This window comes from Malaclemys terrapin, chromosome 25, assembly GCF_027887155.1.
Source record: "Malaclemys terrapin pileata isolate rMalTer1 chromosome 25, rMalTer1.hap1, whole genome shotgun sequence".
Classification (NCBI taxonomy): Eukaryota; Metazoa; Chordata; order Testudines; family Emydidae; genus Malaclemys; species Malaclemys terrapin.
In genome coordinates this window covers 1,260,083-1,283,162 of record NC_071529.1, presented here as the reverse complement: position 1 = coordinate 1,283,162, position 23,080 = coordinate 1,260,083, and the positions used below count along the sequence as shown (strand labels likewise).

General features: G+C 55.1%; 1 protein-coding gene across 2 annotated transcripts in view; it reads right to left on the bottom strand.

The window, feature by feature from the left end:
- Window positions 1-7,988: 7,988 nt before the first annotated feature.
- NMT1 (N-myristoyltransferase 1) overlaps window positions 7,989-23,080 on the bottom strand; it is a 34,674-nt gene continuing 19,582 nt past the window's right edge. For both annotated transcript variants that reach the window (XM_054014530.1, XM_054014531.1), the window contains exons 4-12: window positions 22,773-22,891; window positions 21,189-21,280; window positions 16,572-16,688; window positions 15,603-15,773; window positions 14,625-14,733; window positions 11,803-11,973; window positions 11,293-11,460; window positions 10,673-10,810; window positions 7,989-8,322 (exon numbers count right to left, since the gene is read on the bottom strand). In XM_054014530.1, coding sequence (XP_053870505.1) covers window positions 8,302-8,322; window positions 10,673-10,810; window positions 11,293-11,460; window positions 11,803-11,973; window positions 14,625-14,733; window positions 15,603-15,773; window positions 16,572-16,688; window positions 21,189-21,280; window positions 22,773-22,891 — 1,106 coding nt within the window. In that variant the 3' untranslated portion in view covers window positions 7,989-8,301. The remainder of the gene's footprint in view (window positions 8,323-10,672; window positions 10,811-11,292; window positions 11,461-11,802; window positions 11,974-14,624; window positions 14,734-15,602; window positions 15,774-16,571; window positions 16,689-21,188; window positions 21,281-22,772; window positions 22,892-23,080) is intronic.

Below are 23,080 nucleotides of genomic sequence, written 5' to 3'. Positions count from 1 at the left end.
GCTGTAGGTGAATGATGAGGTGCAGCAGGTGGATTACCAGGGCAGGGGAGGTATCCAGACCAGAGCATGCTCAGTACAGACTAGAGTGTGCATGAGCTGGTGTGTCAGCGCCTGCAGAAAGCAATGGTTACCTACCTTCTCATAACTGTCCGAGATGTGTTGCTCACATCCATTCCAATTAGGGGTGTGTGCCATGTGCAGTTGCTGGAAGGTTTTTCCCCTAGCAGCACCCATCGGGGCGGCTATGGAGCCCCCTGTAGTCGTGCCTTCATGGTGCTGTATATAGGGCCCTGCCGACCCGCCGCCTCTCCAGTTCCTTCTTACCGGATTACTCTGATGGAGGGGAAGTGACCGTTTCTTCTTCTTCGAGTGCTTGCTCATGTCTATTCCAATTAGGTGACCTAGCAAGCAGAGTCAGAGTTCATGGACTTGCTGATTGAAGCACAGCTCTGCTGAATGCTGCAGCGTCCTTGGTGTGCTGGGTGATGGAGTAATGGGAAGTGAACGTGTGCACGGAGGACCACGTTGCCACTCCACAGCTCTCCTGAATCGGGACCTGGACCTGAAGGGCTCGTAGAGTGCGCTGTCAGAGCAGGGGCAGGAACCTTGGCAAGGTCATAGCATACCCGGATACAGGATGTGATCCAAGAGGATAGTCTTCTGGGAGGACACCTGTCATCCTGTCCCCCACAAACAGCTGGTTCGACTTGCAGAACTGTTTTGTCCATTCAATATAAAAAGCCAAGGCCTGGCGAACGTCCAGGGAGTGGAGCCTCTGCTCACAGCTGTTGGCATGAAGCTTTGGGAAAAAGACCGGAAGGAACATGTCTTGGTTGGCATGGAAGTTGGAGACCACCTTGGGGAGGAACGCTGGGTGTGGTCGGAGCTGCACCTTGTCCTTGTAAAAGGTGGTATAAGGAGGGTCAGATGTGAGGGCCTTTAGCTCAGACATCCTCCTGATTGAGGTTATTGTGACCAGGAAAGCCACTTTATATGATAGAGTAGGGAGCATGTTGCTAAGGGCTCGAATGGAGGTCCCATCAGCCTTGAGAGCACCAGGTTAAGGTTTCAGGCCAGGGTTGGCCATTGGATCTGTCTAGTCCTTTAAGAAAATGCCGTACCATTGGTTTAGCGAAGATGGAGTGGTCAGCCTCTCCTGGATGAAAAGCCGAGATGAAAGCCAGGTGAACCTTTACAGATGAATGCGAGACCCTGCTGTTTCAGCTTAAGCAGGTATTCCAAGATAAAGGGAATTGAAGACTGAGCCAGAGGGATATGGCTCTGCGAACACCAAAATGAGAATCGCTTCCACTTGGCGAAATAAATAGCCCTGATTGAAGGCTTTTTACTACCAAGAAGGAGTTCTCTAATGGGGTCTGAATATGTGAGTTCTAGAGGATTTAGTCACACAGCTTCCAAGCCATGAGGTGGAGAGATTTGAGATTGGGGTGCTGGAGCCGCCCGTGATGTTGAGTGATGAGATCTGGAACTAACGGAAGGGTGACTGGCATTTCCACTGCAACATGATGTACCAATGTTGGCGGGGCCAAGCTGGCACCACCAGGATAACTGAGGCCCTGTTGCTCCAGATCTTGAGGACCTTGTAGATGAGTGGGGTGGGAGGGAACGAGTAGAAGAGCTGGTCCCTCCATGGAAGAAGAAACATCTGCCAGAGAGCCCGGGCTGTGGCTCAGGAAGGAGCAGAATTGAAGGCACTTCTGGTTGCTCCTTATGGTAAACAAGTCGACTTGGGGAAATCCCCACCATTGGAAGATGTTGTTTATTATGTCCGGGCGAATGGACTATTGGTGGCTGTGAAAAGATGTGCTGAGATGGTCCGCTAGCATGTTCGGATATCTGGGCAGGTAGGAAGCACCCAGAAGGATCGAGTGTGTTATACAGAACTCCCAGAGCTGGAGGGCTTCCTGACATAGGGGAGAGGAGCGCGCTCCACCTTGTTTGTTGATGTAAAACGTTGTCGTCGTGTTGCCAATTAGGACCGATATGCATTTGCCCTCCAGATGAGGCTGAAAAGTCTGACGCCAGATGAACTGCCCTTAGCTCCCTTGACGATGTGCAGCAACAGCTCCCCTGGTGACCAGAGGCCTTGAGTTCTGTGCTCTCCGCGGTGAGCCCCCCACCCCATTTCAATGCGTCGGTGACCAACATAATGAGGGGCGCGCTTTGGAGAATGCGACCCCTATACACACCGTGCGAGGGTCAAACCACCACTGAAGAGACTCAAGAACCCTCAGTGGAAGTATGACTACCTTGTCTAGGCTGTGTTTGCTCGGCTGGTACACAGATCCCAGCCAAGCCTGGAGAGATCTGACTCTGAGCCTCACGTGTTGGGACCACGTACGTGCACAACGCCATGCGTCCGAGGAGTTTCAAGCAACTCCTTACCATCTGTCTGAGGTCATGTATGGACTGAAAGCGGGACTGAGGTAGAAATGCTCTGGCCTGTCTCGTGTCTAGCACCGCCCCCGTGAACTCTATTCTCTGATTAGGGGGGGCTGTTGACTTTTGAGTGTTTAGGAGAAGGCCCGAAGAGTCAAAGGTGGATCTTATCCAGTGACCTGTTGACCCACTTGTGTCCTGAACCAGCCGTTCACTAGCCAGTCGTCGAGGTAAGGGAATACCTGGACATGTCTTTTCCGCAGGAAGGCGGCCACGACTGATATACATTTGTTGAGCACCCGAGGTGCTGATGATAGGCCGAACGGGAGGACTGCAAATTGGTAGTGAGTACCCCCGACTACAAACCTTAAGAAGTGGGCACTGGTGAATGCAGGTCCGTCAGGGTTATAAGGTCCTGGCCCGGCTCGAAAGTCTCTGGGGTAGAAGGAAGGTCCAGGTCCTCCTCCTGTCCCTCTTCCACCGGCGCCAGACTTGACAGGCCCGCTTGTGGGCCCATAGTAGACGGTGCTGCTTGTCGCACCGCTGGAGAGGAGTGACCCGGCACGGGTCGCACTCCTTTAGCTGCCTCACGCTCCGGCGCTCGAGAGGGGGAGCGCCCCCTGTCAGTCTTTCTGTGCTTCTTACTGTGCCTCCCTAATTGAAGCCGCTGAGCTGCAGACTGCCATGGAGGAGCCCGGTGCCGGATCCCCGGGGCTTGACTCTGATTGCGGTCGCAGGGCTGCCTCCATGAACGGGAGCTTTCATCTATGGCCCCTTTCGTACTTAGGGACAAAAACTCCTGCAGATCTTGCACCTGTCTGTTTGGTGGGACTCACCCGGCACTTAAGACAGACTGTGTGTGGGTGGCCTTTGGGCATCCATTTTTGGCAGACCCCCACACATGGCCCGGCCCCAGGGAAGGGAAAGGGAAAAAATGGGGAGAAGCCCAATAACCACTAAAACTTTTCTGTCTAAACTATTTACAAGAAATTTTAAGCGAAAGCTACTAGGGGATCACTCGACAAGCGAGAGAGGAGCGTTCCAACGACCGTCACTGGCGGTAAGAAGGAACTGGAGAGGCAGCAGGTCGGCAGGGCCCTAGATGCGGTGCCATGAAAGCGCGACTCCAGGGGGCTCCACCGCCGACCCGACGGGTACTGCTAGGGAAAAACCTTCCGGCGACTGTGCACACGGCGCGCACACCTCGTGGGAATCGATATGAGCAAGCTCTCGAAGAAGAACACGTGTATGCTGACTGCCTGTGGCTTTGACTGCCCTCTGCTGGAGAGCTGGGTTGTTCCGTGGAGGCAGCTTTGGTTAGGAAATCCCATGACTCGTTCCTACAGCAGTGCTTTTCAGATGTTACGAGGCAGCTGCACCCCCTACTGCAAGCAGCTGGCATTGCATTCTGAGACGGCTGTCCTACGGCCTCCCCAGCAGGTTCTGGTAGCAGAGACTCTGGGCCCACGCCCGAGACCCCCTGTTCTCATTGCAGGAGCAGCAGGGAAACTGCAGAAGCCACAGCCCCTCCCCGGGAAACAGCAGGGCTGGGGGGTGGGGAAGCGCCATGCAATGGGGGGGTGTCACTTCTGTCCATCAAGATGTGCCAGGCAGCTATTATGTCAGGAGCAGAGCCGGGGCAGAGCCTGACGACGCCCTGCCAGAGAGCCAGCCATACAGGGTGCTTTGGAAACGTCTTTGGGGGAGAAGTTTAAATCTCCTTCTGGCCAAGGCAGCCGCAAACCATCTCAGCAGGCAGCAGGAGTGACCAGAACCCACAGGCCCAGGCCACTTGACAGGAGCTGGCCACAGCTGGATTTCAAACCAATGCTGAGGACGTCCTGCACTGGCCCTATCTAAAGGGGTTTTCAACTGTCAGCCACACTGGGGCCCCACCCTCAATGCGAGTGACAACAGTCAAGCCCTGGAGGGGTCAATAAAAGAAGAGTCTAAGGAATTATTAAACCCAGGGCCCAGTGAGAGACATGGTGAGTGGTTCCCTCCCTGCTCCCAGGTCGCAAAGCCAGGCCCCTCCCAGACACACCAGTTTCTCTCTTTGGCTAGATGGGACTTGTCAAGTGATGGGAAGATCCAACCACTGTGTCTCCTGGCTCTTCCCTAGGACGCTCTCAGCGCGGTGCACGCTGCGGGGCCGGCCATGAGATGCCGTTCTAGGAAGTGAGGTTTCCAATGGGACGCAGAAGGCACAGACAAAGCGAGCGGTGGCTGAGACTGAAGGAGTCCTTGGCACGTGCTGGTAATGCTCTAATGCAATTCCCCACGGAAATCCAGCCAGCAAGCCCCACCCGATCTTCCTGCCCTCCAGTGGAGGATCATTTCCTGCTCCAGCCCACCAGCCACGCGCTGGCTGTTTTCCTGCCAGCCGACGTTCGATGCGAAACACCCGTCAGCGTCTCATCGGGCAGCGCTGCGTTGGAGGCTGTTTAGGCAGAACATTGTCCCCAGTGGCAGAGTGTGGCTGGATACTCGTAGTCCAGCCCAATGGGGTTCTAGTGAGCACGAACCGCACTGCCCTCGGCTCTGCACAGCAGGAATCCAGCCGTCTCCACAGAAACCTTCCGGATGGTCTGCACTGGGCTACGCATGATCTTCAACCCCATCCAGTCTGTCCAGTAGCAGACTCGGTGGGATAGCTCAAACTCAGGGTCCTTCTGCATCGGGTGCTCCGGCTCCTAGCTATGCCGACGCGGGGTTAAGATACGTGCATGTAACACAGGACGATCGGCCGTTCTGCTCTGATCAGGTTGGCACAATTCCCGCACTCGCTCCCCGGGATCAGATGCAGAAATATCGCAGACCACAAAGTTCTGGGCGCAGCCATTGGTTGGGTGGAGCTGATGTTGCAGCCCCACGGCCCGGTGACATCCAGGCCAACCAAAGCAAACACTCCCCGCCCTGCCTGGAGCAGGATGCAGGGAGAAGGCTCACTGCCGCTGGGTTTTCCTGCTTGAAATGGGGACATGCCCTTCCGTATCCTGTCGCACCGACTCAGCAGTGCAGGCCTTATGAATAGGAATATGCCCACTACAGAGACCGGAGCAGGACCTTCCCATCAGAGCACATTGCTGGTGGTTCCTCTGGCTTGGTGAGCAGTACGGGGCTCTCTCCCTGCCTTGCAGACTGGCCCGTGGGTGCCTTGGCTTGCGGGTTTTCATGCACGCATTGGCCTGTACATCAGGAACCTGCTGAGGCCTTTGCTCCTGTCAGTTTGTTTCTGTGGTAGTCCCATGGCACCGGCTGGGCATTGTACTGCAACAAGGATGTGAAAAACCAATGGGTCACTAAGCCTCAAGACTTGCCCACTATGGGGTCTCTTCCACCAACTGCTGGACAGTGCGCCAAGCTGGGCCAGAGACTTCCAAGCAGCCTTGGGCTGGTTCCCTGTAGGAAGCGCCCTCCGAGGTCTGTGTAGATTTCCTTGTGGGAGCTTACACACGTCTCTCATTGTACAGGCAGAAACACTTCCCCCACCGAGGCTCGTCACACAATTAGAAACGGCTTTTGCCAACAGCAGCAGAGAAGGGGTGGCCTGGTCTGGGATTATAATTACAAGGCCCTAAGGGACCACTGTGATCATCTAATCTGACCCCTGTATACACCGGCCACAGGACTTCCCTGAACTGGCTGAACTAGAGCAAAACGTCCACTCTCAAGCTTCAAAAAGTCCAGTGACGGCAAATCCCCTCCCCACACCCTTCACAGATTGTTCTCATGGTCCATTCCCCTGCCGGGGCAGTGAGAGTGCCATTAAACGAAGACAAGGCGAGCCTGGTGAAGGAGGGGCTGTGGGGTGGTTTCCCAGGATAAAAATCTACGAGAAGGGATGCTCTTCCACAGACAACGGGGGAAACAGTCATTTGGGATGTTCCGATCATTGCACGGGCCACCTTAGAAACCAGAACATAAGAACGGCCAGACTGGGTCAGACCAAAGCCCATCTAGCCCAGTATCCTGTCTTCCGACAGTGGCCAGTGCCAGGTGCCCCAGAGGGAATGAACAGAACAGGGAATCATCAAGTGATCCATCCCCTGTCGCCCATTCCCAGACTCTGGCAAACAGAGGCTAGGGAACCATCCCTGCCCATCCTGGCTAATAGCCACTGATGGACTTATCCTCCATGAATTTATCTAGTTCTTTTTTGAACCCTGTTATAGTCTTGGCCTTAACAACATCCTCTAGCAAGGAGTTCCACAGTTTGACTGTGTGTTGTGTGAAAAAATACTTCTTTTTGTTTATTTTAAATCTGCTGCCTGTTAATTTCATTTGGTGACCCTGGTTCTTGTGTTATGAGGAGTAAATAACACTTCCTTATTTGCTTTCTCCACACCAATCATGATTTTATAGACCTCTTTCATATCCCCCCTTAGTCGTCTCTTTTCCAAGCTGAAAAGTCCCAGTCTTATTAATCTTTCCTCATACGGAAGCCGTTTCATACCACTAATCATTTTTGTTGCCCTTTTCTGAACCTATTCCAATTTCAATATATCTTTTTTTGAGATGGGGCGAGCACATCTGCACGCAGGATTCAAGATGTGGGTGTACCATGGATTTAGAGAGAGACATGAATCAAAAGGCATGGAGAAAAAGGAGCATGGATGGGACTGTCATGGTTCAGAGGCCCCGAAAGGTGTAACAATGGGTAACCCCAGAACCGCCAAGATAGCCAAGCCAAGGTGCACTAAACCCCTGCTTCCCAGAGCGATGGGGTTGGAGAACGGATTCTGGCCTGGCTGGCGTGGTTACTGCCGCTACGTGGCCATGGACTGCCGGGGACAGAGAGGCGTTTGGGTGACTGCATCCAGTTTACTTAGTGCTATGGTTACGGATTTGTACCAACGCGAGTCCGAAAGCCGGGTTCCCTGGGGCACTTCATGAACAGCTGCTTCTCCAGAGCATAGCGAGGGTCGGTTCAGCTCATTGAACCCAGCAGGGAGGGGCCATGTCTCAAAGGTGCGAGGGAGGCTGAAGCCCAGGTCTGCCTTGATCAGACACAGATAGCCCTTAGCTGTGAATAGCGATTACTTCCTGGCAGGCCGGCAGGGCAATCCAGGCATGGGCTAGGCTGGGAAGAAGCAAGCACCGTTGGGGCTAGCCGGTAAAGCAGTCTCATGGCAGCTCCTCTCAATGGTTGGGCCTTCCAGCAGGAAGTGACTTCTCCAGCCCTTGGCTTTCGCCACCCGCAGGGTCCAGGACGCAGATGGACGCCCATCCTGCCGCATCACATTGTTAATGAATCTGGAGCTCAGGAAAATGAGGGGAGAACCCTGGAGACAGCCAGGCAACTCCTCCATCAAGCCTCAGTCCGGGGCCCTCCAGACATCCCAGAGCAGCGCCCTCCACCCTGCCCCACTGTTCTTGGCCCAGTCTCTAGCATGCATGTGCTGATCAGCAGTTTCCTTGGTGGTGGTGAAGCCACCAAACTCATCCACGCTTGTGACCCATGATGGGATTTGAACCCAGCCCTGCAGAGGCCAGGGCAGCAAGCAGCTTCTTGCTGAGAAAAGGCAACATGCCGAGCTGGGGAAGTGGTCAGCTGGGTCAGGCTGCAAGAGGAAAGCTATTTAAAATGTATATAATATAGACTTTTATTATTCACCCGTTAACTCCAGTATTTGCCAATCACGAGCTAGTTTGCAGCAGTTACATTCCCTTGATCACGTCTGTACGAGGATGCAATTAATTGAAACAAAGGAGACCGATGCCGCTGCCCAGGGTGTAGCAGCTGGCATCCTGTGACACAATCGTTAAAATCAGGGGATGGTTCAGTCCCAGCTCCTCTGCAGGAGGGTCTTGCTTCCACGGAAACCCCAACAGCCAATGGCAACTTTCGGTTCCTGGCCCAACTTCTCAGAGACGTCGCCGCTCCTCTCTGGGGATTGGTTACTGCAACACCAGTCCAACCTGAGAGAGCCAATGGGAAACAGGTTAGGAAGTGTTAACGTGACAGATCTTCTCTGTTTCAGACCCCAGCTCTGGACACCTGGCACATGTTCTCCAGCGCTCCCCAGGGCTGCCGGAACGCAGCAGCAATCTGAGTAATGTCAGAGTCCGGCCGCGGCCTCTAACAGACCAACAACGCGTCACAGCCCCAAGGGAGCCCGTGGCAAAGGCCGGAAGGTGTTGGAGAAAGAGCCCCCTCTGTCCACAGCAGTGGTCCGGGGGTAAGAGTATAGGGATAGGAGTCAAAACCCGTGGGGACTAGCCCCTGCTCTGCCACTTGTTCTTGCGTGTCTTGGGGCAGATACTTACCCCTGTGCCTTGGGAGACTCAGTTGTAAGACGGGGGTGATACGGACTTCCCCAGTGCGCACTGGAGAGGTCCCTGCCAGTGCAGGATTCGGGCATTTGGGGGTGATTTGTATTTATGTTCAGGTTTTCCCCTGGCTAAGTTAGTGCCTTTTAGTTTAGAAGCCAGTTTTGTGCATGGGGATCCCCTTTCGAAGGAGCCAGCCACTCTTGGGGGTTCCCTGGTGCCAGCTGTTGTGTGATGGGTCATTTCTGGTTTGGGAAGTGCTCAGATTCGCTGACGGGAGGTGCTGGGGAAGGGCCAGCGCTGCCCAGGAGCTCAGGCCCCGGGGGTTTGTACTCAGCGCCTTCCTGGGTAATAGCAGCAGCACAGCTCCCCGCAGTGACCGATTAGTGACCGACTGGCTGCTTTGGAACGGCTAATTCTCAGCAAGCGAGAAAAGCCCGATCTGGTTCTGTGTGCCAGGGCGCGGCACCCAGGTAACTGCTGTGGAATTCATGGCTGCAAAGGGCGTCAAGCCGAATACCACGGCCGGATTAGGTTAGAATCCCAACTGCCATAGGCATTCCCCCCCCTGCCACAAGCAGCAATGCAAACCCACAACAGAGACTGGCCACTGCCAAAGACCGGCAGCAGACACTCCAGTGCTTTGGACCAGCCAGCCTGGCTCCCGTATCTCCTGCCCAGCCCAGAGCACACATGCAGCGCTATGTAACAGGAATATTTTATCATTTTAGTGCAACTTGCATCCCAAGGCAATTTACAAGCTAGGTGTATGCACTGAAATGCTGCCACCTCTGGGGTGCGGAAGTGGTGGACAAATGGGCAAGCCAGCACGAAGGGAAGGGAAGCTATGGTCAAGGCCTCCAGGACAAAACACCTGCTCGTACAGAGGCAAAGACTCCCGGGTCCCATTGCCCAAGCTGTAGGGGGCTCGAATACTCCTAGCTGGGAGAGGGGAAGCCCAAGCAGTCCGGGTGATTCGAACCTGCGGGGCAGGCGTGAATCAGCGGCTGGCCTCACTGCAGAAGCTACCGCGGGCACAGTCCTGCGACACAGACACGGACAGGACACGTGCTGGATTCTCTCAAACAAGCGTGTTCCTTACATGGGCCCTGTCCAGTGGACACCACGAGATCAGTCATTTGTCTGTTTCGCCACTTGACTTGTTTTAAAGACCCGAGAAAAGGCTGACATGTGGCACTCACAGGTCCAGTGTGTCTGTGGATCCCGCCCATTCCCACACGCAGCCCTGCACAGGACAAACCTTCTGCCAGACGCTGCCTCGTTCCTAAGGCTCCCGACGGCTAGGCAGGGGCTCAGCCCTCACGCTCATGGAGCGCTCTGCATCTGCAAAGCGCTTTCCAACACCAACTCTCCCCAACCTTGTGTCCTAGCTCCATTTTACAGATGGGCAGGGCACCACTGCCCTGCCTCGGTTTCCCTATAGTGACAGGGGAGTCAGTACCCAAACCATTAAGGCCCAGGGGCTCCTACCTCAGTCTGTGCTCCAAGGGGATAGAAAGGTGGCTTTGCTAAGACACAGGTGTTGTAGCCGGCCGCTGCCAGGGCTTGGTGGAGGCTGCCAGACGGATGGCTTTTAAAGAGCTTTTGGGATAGTGCTTCTAGTTGCCTGGCCCATGGAGCAGGGCAGCGACTCAGCCCAAGGAAACCCTCCCCACACAGGCAAACAGCGAAGCCTGTGGTATGTCCAGGCGCTAATTCCCAGCGGTACAAAGGCTGCAGGAGCCGACCGGGCTGGGCTCAGGAAGGCGTCCCCGGCATTCCCCGTGACAAGCGCATTACCGCTGTTCTGCTGACGCTTCGCACGTTGGCTGTTGCCAGGAGCTCAGTGGCTGGTGATCTGACTCAGTACCGCACTGACCTGTGTCCCGCGAGAGATCTTTGAAGAAACCATTTCAGCGGCCAAACGAGATAACCTACCCGCATAGCCCCTCCGGCCAGCCCCCACCAGGGCGACCCCTGTGCTGAGCGAGGCACTTACCTTCTCTGCCCCCATGCTGGGGCATTTCCAATTGTAAAGATAATACTGCAGATTCCCGTCCCCAATCCCAAACTTCAGCTTCTCCAGGAAGGTTTTGTTTTCCATGAGATCCAGTGCATTGAACACATCAAACCCCTTCTGCACGGGCGACAGGAGAGAGGTCATCAGGGCCAGTCTCTCCAGCTGTGCTGCCCTCCTCCGCCCCCAGGCACTGCCCCCCCGAAAGCCTCCCACAACCTGCCACGTGGCCTTTAGCCGATCGCCCCAGTGGAGAGACCCTGGATTGACTCCCCCCCTCTAGGGGATGGGGGCCATTGAGAGAAACCTGCTCCCCCTGCTATAGCTGTTCTCTGGATAAATACAGGGGTTCGGGCTCCGTGGCTGTCAGGCCAGGGCTGCTCTGGGAGACCAGGATGGGCAAAGCACACGCTCCTCACAGCCATAAAACAACAAGGGTTCATCATTCACGCTTTCTTTTAAAGGTGGGTGGGGCCCACGTCTGGGGCCCCCCAGATCTCAAGGGCCACCATGCAGCTGGTGAGGAGGTGGCTACAGTCACAGTCTCAAGCCTCTGCCGAGCCCTGGTGCTCCCGGGGCAAAGGGGCTCCACGCCTGCTTACCGACTTTGCGAGGATGAGGGCGTCGCTCATGAGGTCGAGGAGGGGAGTCTTGGTATGAACGTTGTAGAAGGAGTACGCGGCTTTCAGGCTCTTGTGAGTGGGGTGGTTCATGATGGTGGAGGGCAGCGTGTAGAAGCTCAGGAAGTCCGTCACCTCGCCGGTGGGGCTCTGAAAGCAAATGGCAGCAGCGTGGGTACGGCCTGAGCCAGGACAGAGCCATAAGCAAGAACCATCTGAGGCCGTTCGGGGCCACACCACAAGCTGGCTGCCTTGCCCGCAGGCTCGGCACAGGGCAAGGGCAGTGCCAAGGCGGCACAGCGACACTTGCAATAACCCAGCCTCTACTGCCCCTTGAGGCCTGTCCCGTGGAGCCCAACGCAGGCACTGGGTCAGCGACCCCCGTCTGAGCCAGGGAGGAGGTGACTGACGCTCAGCAGGCGGAGAACCAGCTGTGCCTTCCAAAGTGACTGGGGCCCAGGGGACATTAGTCTCTCGGCCCTGCCGGCTCACCTCCACCACGAAGGTGTCAATGATATTCTCCTGAGGGAAGAACCAGTGCTCCACCTCCTCACGACTCATGACTGGGGTCAGGTGGAACTGCTTCAGGTACTCGGTCAGAAGCTTGTGCACGACAGCGATGTCTTTGTGCTCCATTGCCCGCAGGCTGGACGTCTTCGGAGTCTGGAGAGAGGGAGAGAAATTGTCCAGGCCGGCTCGAGAGCATCTTGGCTCGAGCAAATTTTTTCAGTACCCAAAGGGCCAGGATTGCTAATGCTTATTAACAGAGGGACCCACCCACAGCAGCTGGCTACAGGGCATCCCCACACTGCTCTTTTCTGCTCAGGCCCCCCACACCTCGGCCCATCCTCAGACCCCTGCCCACCTGACTTCCTTTAACCGATGCCCTGCAGAAAGCTGCCACGACCACCTGCCCAGGGGTCCCAGAATCCCACGCTTTGGGGTCTGTCACATGCAAAGAGGCTTCCAGCCACCTACAATAACGCATGGTGTGGCCAGAGCTCCAGATTCATGCCAGGCTTACAGCCATGGTGCCCCTGCTCTGGTCCTATTCCCGTACACATGCTAAGTGGACCAGGCTGGGCAAGAGACTGCTAAGAAATACGTAGGTGCTGCAGGAAATGGGGCTGGTGACCCAGTAAGTGGCAGCTTCCCTGGCTTGGTACTGAGCCCACACCTACCATGGTGCCAAAGTGTACCAGAGGTGCCAGCTTTTGGATAAGAGGCAAAATCAGGGCCCTGCCCCCGCTCGTCACAGTGGCACAATTGAGCCCAGGGGTCAAGGAGGGAGATGCCAGGCTACAGCTCATTTAGGAGTTCACCAAGTGCTCTGGGATCCCCCCAAGGAAGCAGCAGCTCCTTGCGCTGGCCTGAGTGACTTCCAGAGCACCGTGCTCCGTTTATACGTCCAAAAGGGGGGTTCTCTGAACTGTGGGGGCCACACGCTCAGCCTGCATCCCTTGGGCCTCCCGCCCCTCCAGCGCACAATGGAATTCGCTGCGCCTGGCCTGGCCAGCCCAGAGCAGGGGGCCTGGGTTGTTTCCAGTCTGAGCCGATTCCTGCCCCATGGAGCAGCAGTGTCTAGCCAGACCCAGGGCTGGTTTTCAGTGTCTGTGGCAAATAAGTGATTGGTTGCTATGGTGACCGGCATCCTAAATACTCCTTAAAGAAGGATGAACATTCTTTAGTCAGCAGCTGCTTAGGAGTGCGGCCGGCCGGCTGCTGGCTCCCCCGCGAGCTGGGCTGGCTCTGGAGTAGGAAGCAGCGACTCAGGCCTTGGCTACGCTGGCAATTCACAGCGCTGCACTCAGGGGTGTGAAAAAACACCCCCGAACGCAGCGCTGTAAAGCACCAGTGTCATCAGTGCCTGCAGCGCTGCACACTCGTGTGACGAACTGGGCCTGTTCTCACGGTGGTCTGGGAATGCTGACAGGGGAGTGTGACTAGGCTGGTCTGCATTGGGGGATGGGATCTGCCCGAGGGCGCATACCTGAGCATGTAACACGAGAACCCAGGAGGGGGTTGGAGGCCAGGTGACTCCTTAGCCCAGGAAACTGAACAAAGGCTGTGGGAGGGGTCGCAAAAGCAGAGTGCTGGAAGCAGGCTAGAAGGAGGCTGGAGAGATGGCTGGGAGGCAGAGATGGCTCTGACCCCCCAAAGGGGGGTGGGCTGGCATGCCCTGGGACCCCAAGCTGGACCTAACTGAGGGGGGCCCTGTTGTCTGTGCCTGCAAGACCTGTCTTGGACTGTATTCCTGTCATCCAAATAAACCTTCTGCTTTACTGGCTGGCTGAGAGTCATGGTGAATTGCAGGAGGCCGGGGGTGCAGGGCCCTGAGTCCCCCAATACTCCGTGACAGCTCGCTCGCAGCACTGCACGCTACTCCCCTCGGAGAGGTGCTGTCATCAGCGCCTACAGCACTGCACGCTCGCTCGCAGCACTGCACGCTACTCCCCTCGGAGAGGTGCTGTCATCAGCGCCTACAGCACTGCACGCTCGCTCGCAGCACTGCAAGCTACTCCCCTCGGAGAGGTGCTGTCATCAGTGCCTGCAGCACTGCACACTCGCTCACAGCACTGCACGCTACTCCCCTCGGAGAGGTGCTGTCATCAGCGCCTACAGCACTGCACGCTCGCTCGCAGCACTGCAAGCTACTCCCCTCGGAGAGGTGCTGTAATCAGTGCCTGCAGCACTGCACACTCGCTCACAGCACTGCACGCTACTCCCCTCGGAGAGGTGCTGTCATCAGCGCCTACAGCACTGCACACTCGCTCGCAGCACTGCACGCTACTCCCCTCGGAGAGGTGCTGTAATCAGTGCCTACAGCGCTGCCGCGAGTGTAGCCAAGGCCCCAGACTCGCCGGAGGGAGCAGCAAAGCCAGGCAGGCACTGCCATTTTCCCAGGTGTCACTGCACTCGGGCAGCGGCCACCCCAGCACACTGCAGGGGATTACAACACAGGTTGGCTCGGCCTCTTATTGTTAAACCAAATCCCTCTGCAATTGCTGCCAAGCCCGGGCGCTCAGCTTCCCCGACAGGCAGGGGTCTGCGTTCGCGAGAACTCATGGCCCACAGCTGCACATGTGCAAAGACAAGCGCAGGGACACAGGCAGCATGAGCTCCGTGCTAGGCAGCTAGCGGTGGCTCTCCGGGACCTGGCTGCTACACTGACCACAACAGGGAGGAACTCAGAACCAGCTTGGATGTCTGAGCCTCAGCAATTCACCTCCCTCCACGGCCAGCTCAGGAGCAAGCGGTTTGCGCTCGGCAGGTAACCGAGAGAGGCAGCAGCTACCACAGACACAAGCACACACCTCCGGCAGCCGGTAGAGCTTCATGGTGCGTTGCATTGTCATGTTCCTGCTCAGGTGGGAAAACTTGACTTCAATCAGTTTCCGAGGATTCAGGGACCGATGCCAGTATCTGCAGAAACACAAGTCTAGGTCACAGGTGCAGGACGCTCGCGATGGAGGAGAAGGCTGGAAAGAGCATGCGAGTCTTTTAAGTGCCAGAAGGTGGCACAAGACATCAGGCTAATTAGCAAGGCAGAAACCTCTCCATCACATCAATCAAGCCCTCCGCGTCCCGGCCCCACCCCACCTATTGTCCCATTTGCTGCTGTCAACACTTGCCTCTGATTGGCCCAGCACGTCAGCCTCCATTGCCCGCTTGCTAAATTTTCAAACAAGTCCCTTTGCAATTCTCCCATGCTGCCTGTCATGCTTGGGAGGAGCTCCCTGTAAACATCCCCAAACTAACTTATCATCCACCTTCAAAGCCCTCCTTTGCTGTGATGCCTACAGAAACCTGACTACAGCTAGGGTGCGGAGACCACTGCCCATCACGTGGGCCAATCCTGTCGCATTGTTTCCTTGGGCTCCCCTCTGTCTCTATCCACCTGCTGTCTCCTGTTTTAAACTTGGATTATAAAGTCTTTGGGGGCAGGGACTGTCTGTTGTTGTGCGTCGGTGAAGCGCCTAGACCCTGGAGCCGTGGTCCATGCCTGGGGCTATGGTAAACTCACACCCAACGGCTCCCAGGGAGAAAAGCCAGGGCAACGTGGGGTGCACCTGCTGGAGGAGTCCTCGATACGGTGTTGCTTCATGGCTTCCAAGAGCCAGTAGCTCACCCTGAGGAGACACAGAGCTGTCCAGCCGACTCCCTGAAGGACACTGCTAGGAGGAACCGCTCGGCCCAGTGGGATCGTGGGTAAATCCGAGTGCTCTGCTAACAAGCCATGGGAAGAGAGGTCTGTTAAGGGCCAAGTCTGCACTCCTTGGAGCGTCACTTACCTACAAGTGCCGACGGGTTTCGGCAACACTACCCCTGCAGTGTAAACAGCCTGAAAAATCCCCTCCAGGTGAACCCGCCGGGTGATCTCCCGGATCAGAACTGGGGCCACCCGTTTAGAGCGCAGCTTCTTGTGGACGCACAGGAAGTTTATCTCCACCATCTTCTTCTCTCTTGAGAGGACAGAGAACAAGCCCAGGGGAGAGTCAGAGTTGTCTTGGCAGGGTTACTCCAATTCCCCAGACTCAGAACATGGCCTCACCTGGGGAGGGAGGGGGCAGATGCTCTGCAGAAGGGAGATGGGACATCCCTAGCATAAGAAGCCAGGCCAGGGGAGCGGGAGCTTTCCCCACTTGCCCATTCCAGGTCACTGCCTGTCACCAGTTAATCCCCCAACCCATTCCGTGCCTCACTCATCTATCTACACAGCGAAGCAATTCGACAGCATTGCTGCCTGGCCTCTCGGACGGGAGCCCTCCGCTACCAGTGTTCGGTAAGTCACACCAGTTGGGTGGCCCATCCACATCAGCGTAGGGAAGTCAGAGGGTCTCATTATCCATGGCGCCTGCCCACAGACGGGGACGCAAGATCCCAAGTTGCTTAGGCGCTTTTGAGAACTTTACTCTGAGCACAACAGGGACAACACAACAGTTGTCCAAGGAACAACGCGCTCTGGAGAATTTCCACACGATGTCCCTTTCCTACAGCCAGAGCTGTACGCTGGCCTCATTAAGCACTAACAAAGCTAGTGTCTGAGGTTCTCGTATGCGAGACTTCCTCTTACAAGAGCTGCCCACCTTAACTAACCCCCTTTCCCTGCGAATCACAGGGCACTCCTAGAGCCAGAGTGGTGCACACCAGGCTGGCCCCCGCAAGGATCAATGCAGCCGAGACGCCTCGGACCCAGCCCAGGAGCATCCGACCCCACAGTGGGGAAGAGTTGAGATCGAGCCGAACAGAAAGGCACTTACGAATCGTAGATGTGGATCGTGGCTGGAATCGCACTGATGAATCCAACCAACTTCTTGCTAGAGATGACTCGGACCCCGCAGTGCCACTGGGGCAGCCAGCCGGGGGGACGCAAAGCCCTGGAGAATGGACAAGCCTTGGTTAGTCCTGGCACATTCCTGCACCAGAGGCCCCAAGCACCCGCTTTTCTCTTCAACTGGCCCTGCCTCCCCACAGCGTCCTGGCAGACTCTAGTGCGGGCACCAGGGACCAGTGTGGAGTGTGCAGCCCTGTCCTTGGGCAGCATGGGCCCAAGGGCTGTGCTTCAGCCTTGGCCCAGAGGGAGCCCAGCGAGTTCAGCCTCCGTGGGCCAGGCAATCCTGGGACTTCCCACAGAACCATCCAGCCCTGGGGACAAAGCCCAGGTGCATTTCTGGGACGGGGATACGTTTCACCCAGGGCCCTCATGGAGATGTGGGTTTGCTTCACATGGGCCACCAAAGAGAAGTCTGAGAGGTGGAGAGCAGAGAGCATGACTAGCTGGGCTCCGTTTGAACCAGAGATTCCCTCCGTGCCATGGGCAACCCACGCTCACCCTAGGAGAGCTGAGAGTCAGGGTCTCGCCAGTGCTCAGTGCTGGCCTAGCACCATGCTCACTGAGGGCCTGTTCTCAAGGAGAGCAGCGAGGCCGAACAGGAGCCCAGCAGAGACCCCAGCGCAGAGTTCTCGGCCCGACTCACTTGTGAAGAGAATTCATATTTTACGGCTGTTTGTGCGAAGGGTGAGCCCCCGCCCCCAGACACCCCCACCACAGCACCCAGCAGCACATCAGAGCCCCTGCCATGACACTGAGCCCCTCGGGCTGGGAGAGACAGACACGCTGGGGGGAACCAACTGCCGTCTCACAGCTGACTAGACGTGAACTCGAGGAGAGCAGTGTCCCGATCCAGGGCAGGGAGACAACACAGGCATAGCAGCCAGGAGGCAGAGCTATTACTGTGCACGGCTGTACGGGATATCACACTGTACTGTGCACGGCTGTACGGGATATCACACTGTACTGTGCACATCTGTATGGGATATCGCTGTGCACGGCTGTACGGGATATCACACTGTACTGTGCACAGCTGTATGGGATATCGCTGTGCACGGCTGTAGGATTATCACACTATACCGTGCCCAGCTGCAGGGTTACAGTTGTACGAGTTATCAATCACACTGTACTGTGCACAGCTGTACGGGATATCGCTGTGCACGGCTGTAGGATTATCACACTATACCGTGCCCAGCTGCAGGGTTACAGTTGTACGAGTTATCAATCACACTGTACTGTGCACGGCTGTACGGGATATCACACTGTACTGTGCACATCTGTATGGGATATCGCTGTGCACGGCTGTACGGGATATCACACTGTACTGTGCACATCTGTATGGGATATCGCTGTGCACGGCTGTACGGGATATCACACTGTACTGTGCACAGCTGTACGGGATATCGCTGTGCACGGCTGTAGGATTATCACACTATACCGTGCACAGCTGCAGGGTTACAGTTGTACGAGTTATCAATCACACTGTACTGTGCACAGCTGTACGGGATATCGCTGTGCACGGCTGTAGGATTATCACACTATACCGTGCCCAGCTGCAGGGTTACAGTTGTACGAGTTATCAATCACACTGTACTGTGCACAGCTGTACGGGATATCGCTGTGCACAGCTACTGTGATACACCACTTGTAAAACACTAGGGGTTCTTCACAACCATGGGAATGGTATACAGGTTAATTAGCAATAATTAACTAATTAATCAATTGAACATATAGAGCGCCTTTCACCCCAGGATTTCCAACTACTTCACAACCTGGCAGCCCTCTGATGTGGAGTTCATTAGTGTTATTGCTGCTTTCTGGAGTGGAACAAGAGCTTAGCACAAAGACTCCGGTTTAAAGCCGTATTAGCTATGGCCCAAGAGACCCCACCGTGCCACCAGCCTACAGTAACAAGCAGGCTGTGGGCTGGCTGCAGGAATCCCCGGTGAGGTTCTCTGGCCTGTGCTACACAGGGGGTTAGACTGAACGATCATGACAGTCCCTTATGGCCTTGAAATCTAAGAATCACTAACAAGTGGCTTCCTTCCAGGGCTACTCAGTGAGCAAGAGCTTATGAATGCTGGGTGGCTTCCATGGGTTATTTATATCACACTGACACAGTCCCAGGTGCTTTAACTGCCTCTTAGCAAGAGCTGGTCCCTGGCCTGAGGAGCACAGACACCAGGCAACTGTTCAGGTGAAGGAGGTGTGCCACCTACAAGGAGCAGGAGGCCAAGGCAGGGACATCTGCAGGAGGAGGGGGGCCCATTCCAAGCATTCCCATGAAAAAGGGATACAGATTCTAGAAAGAGTAGCAGAGATACAGGGCTCTGTGCAAGCGGTCTGCAGGACCGGCAAGGGGACATCAACAGTCTGAAGTAGATGCAATAAGTGACTGGAAGAGGGGGAAGGAACTGGGGCCCTGGACGAGGTGGATAACGTGCCTGCAGTGCTGAACAAGGAGATATCACATGGCAAACACCACCACAGCAAACGACAGAGATGGCCAGCCCCAGCCCAGCAGGAAGGGCCTGTGATTTCAGCTGCTGTGGCCAGGGTGGACAATATAGTTCTGTCTAATCACCCTTCGTTAATTCACAGCAAGGCCTTTCCTTCACCTGGCTGTGCCACACAGCATGCAAGCGTTATCGGGTAGGGAATGGGTTAGAATAACCATCATTCACAGGTGACCAAGACGTACAACGCTGAAGGCACCACTGGTATCTTGCCAGGCCAGAACGTGACCGTGCATACCGTTCCCTATCAGAAGAGATTGCACAGAGCCTGAGGATTTGTTGGAACTCCTGAGAAGAGGATCCTGGTGTGGCATGACACTCATATTCTTCATAGAAATATTGTTATGATAGGAATATGGCCTAAGATACATTTTATGCAGATGGGTCTTGTAAGAGATCATTGGAAAGGCTATAATTTACAGAATGTGATTATCTACATTGTATCCAGACATTATTTCTGTATCTGAAGTTAGAAATACTGACTATGTAACAATTAGAACTGTTTACACACTTGGGGAACGCCCAGCGGACAGTAAGCAATCAGCCTGGATAAGCCATTAAGGAGAACACTAGAACTTTGAAAATGCTAATCTCTCCCCTGCCCGAGAAGTTTACTGGAATGCTGCATTGACACTGCAAGGTCAGGTGATATCATCACCTGGTGCAAGATACCACATGGTACTTTCCCACTGGAAACAAAGGCTTCCGGCCTTATGTACATTCTATTTATGGCTGGGAGGCAAGGCCATCAGCACTCTCCCTTCCCACCCAAGAAGTGAGACTGCTAAAAGCACCTTACAAGACAGAAGAACTAAGCTGAGGGAAAGGCAAGGGCTGAGGCCAGACTGAGACAGAGGAGTCTAGTCTGTAAAGAGAAATAACTGGAAATCTAAGCTACAGAAACTCTGCATCCTGCCCAAGTCAACATTTGGGGGAGAATTACATTTTGTAACCCGTTTCTTTAGAGAATCAAACTTAGTTGGCGTGTTTTGTTTTATTTGCTTAGTAATCTGCTTTGTTCTGTTTGCTAACTCTTATAACCACTTCAAATTTACTTTTTATAGTTAATAACTTTTTTCTTGTTAATAACACAACCCAGTTTCTGCAATTTATAACGGGGGGGGAGAGAAGTTGTGTCTCTCTCTTCACACTGAGGGAGACGGCGAATTGTTATGAGCTCACACTGTGCAGATCTTTCTCTACAGCGCAAGACATTAGCAGCTTGGGTGTACTTTCCAGAGGGAAGCTGCACTTGAGCGCTGGGCAATTTCCTGGCTGAGCCTTCCCACAGAGAGCTGTTTGCAGCCTCTGCGTGATTCTACAGCTGGTGCGTCCATACCTGTGGGTGTGCTGCCGGACAGCCTGACTCAGCAAAACAGGAGCTAGTGGAGCAGGCGGGCTGAGTGAAATCCCAATACATCAGGTGGCATCCCAGAACGGGGGTCCAGCAGGGGATCAGGCATGCGACAACCTGCCCTCCTCTGTGACCATGGCTAACATTTACCCATGGCACGGGGATGAGGCTACATTCACTGGCATTGTAAAAGCCCTCTGAAGCCCAAGACAGGAGATGCCATCTACAGAAATGCCATCTTGGCCTTATCAGCCAATTAACAGCAAGTTTATATTGTTGGTACAATCTGGTCATCTGTCTTCATACTGCAGTTCCAGGGCAGCGGGGGACAGGCCCAGTCGGGGAGCTACTGAGGTAATGGTGCTCCAGCCCCCTTCCAAGGGAACAGCACAGTCAGGGTCGGGGACAAGCTCAGAGCTGGGGTGCTCTGCCCTCCCAAGCTCAGAGGAGTTGAGGGCAGGAAGAGCCATGTGTCCGAATCTCTCCTGCAGGATACCTGGGGTTGCACACCAGAGATATCAACCTTCCCCGACCACTGTGCACGTGGAGGGATGGGGATGGCAGTGGGGAAGGAGGCAAGAGAATTGATAGACAGCTGCAGCACCAGCCCAGGAGAGCCAGGTTTGCTGGGCCCCCAGCCCCATGCTCACGAGGTTGGGAAGAGCCTGCTACTCACCACAGAAGGAACTCAGGTGAGTAATCAAACCGGAACATGTTGTCATCGTCTTCCACGTAGTTCTCGTTCAGGAGCGTGTACAGCTCTTTTAGCTAAGAGAGAGATCAGTCGGCTGAGGAGGCAAAGCCAGCTAGTCAGTAACAGCCCCCCTCAGCCGGGCCCCCTGACTGGACAGCAGCAGCGACAAGAGAAATCCCATTTGCTGTGGGGAAAGGACACCTTTAAAAAGGCCAAGCTAATGCTGGTGCTCCGCTGGACCAGCTGCTGCCGGACTACCATGGAGCATGTCCCTCAAACTCCCCCTTTCCTCTGCCTAAGCAGCCATTCCTGCGGATGCGCCAAGAGCAGAAGTTCATAACCTGCCCGCGGAGCCAGGCTAGGACAGAGTGGTGCACACAGGCCTGCTGGGGGTCACAGACTGGGGTTCAGAATGGCTAGTGGGGGGGACTCAGGAGCTAGTAGGGTGACAGCACTGAGCCTGGGGATGGGGGCTGCAGGGACACATGGGGATGAGGGTGCAGGGAAGGGGCGGATGTGCCTGACTGAATGGGAGAGGCTTGGGGCCAGCCAGGGTCTGCATGAGGGAGGCTCCCCAACTCCCTTACAACCCCCCCCCCCCCCCCAGAAAAACACCTGTTCCATACTTCTCCCACCCGATCCCAACAACCCTCCAGATTCACTCTAGGCTTCTTCCCTCTCCCTCAGCTCCTCCGTTACCCCTGACTCCCCCAAGCCTTCGCACTGCTTCTGACAGGTGCAGGAAATACAGTTCTGTGTCGTAATTTAAATGAATTACTCAAAGTTCTGTATTCATATGCCTAGTAAGAAATCTATTTATTAAAAAAATTACCAGCATTTTTTTTGGTCTGTATTATCACAGACATACCTGCTGACAGCTATTTTGAAATAAATTACCAAAATAATTGACACTGGCCTGATTATATTGTGTTATTTTGACAAATAAAATATGCAGAATTTTGCGGAATTTTAAAGTATGGTGTGCAGAATTTTTAATTTTTTTGGTGCAAAATTTTTTATGTTTTGGCGCAGAATTCCCCCAGGAGTAACTCAGTGCAACAGTGACTGGACCAGTCATCGCTGCTGCGGGAACGGTCCTTGGCCACATGTGCCCATTGCTGCCACGTGCCCTCTTCTCGATACAGGAGAAACCTCTTAGCTCAGCTGTGGGTGCAACCTTGGCCCTGGAGTGGGGGGAACAGACACTCCTGCTATGTTCCTCTATCAGGCTCACTCCAGGAGGCAGGGTTAGATTCCTAGGAAGAGGCCTGCTGGGTTGCCCACCCCTGAGCTCCAGAGACGTGTGGGAATTTCCATCTCCCGCCGGGAGCTTGGTCTGGTAGGGGCACTGATGACACTGAAGCTAAAAAAGGGCAGAGGCCTGTCTCACCTTAAGGAGAGAGCAGCCCAATTGCTAGCCCGAGCCGGGGAGCTGGGGAAACGGGACAGAGGACGAATTCTACAGCTCCATGAATAACTCCAGCAGCTCGGTGCTCGGGGCCCACAGCAGGGGCTCTACATTAGAGACCCCTCCCAACCAGTTTGTCCTGCCTTGGCCCTTCTTACCACGCCTCGGTCCCCCAAGTCCAGGGCATCCCAGGTGAAGCCTGGGGGCAAGGTGTAAGGCTCCTGCCGGATATTGTCTTTGTCTGGTTCCACCGGCCCATGAGTGTTCACCACTTCTCCTGGGAAAGAGACAGGAACAATCAAACGGTCCCTCGGCCTCTGGGAGCCACCTGCGTTTTAATAACATGCTCTGACATTCTGAGAGCACCTTGCACCCCAAGGGGTCCCAACACGTTTCACAGCTGTATATACAGGGATCATTCCCCCATTACTGGGGCAGCCAGCTCCCAGGTGGAGCACAACAGCTG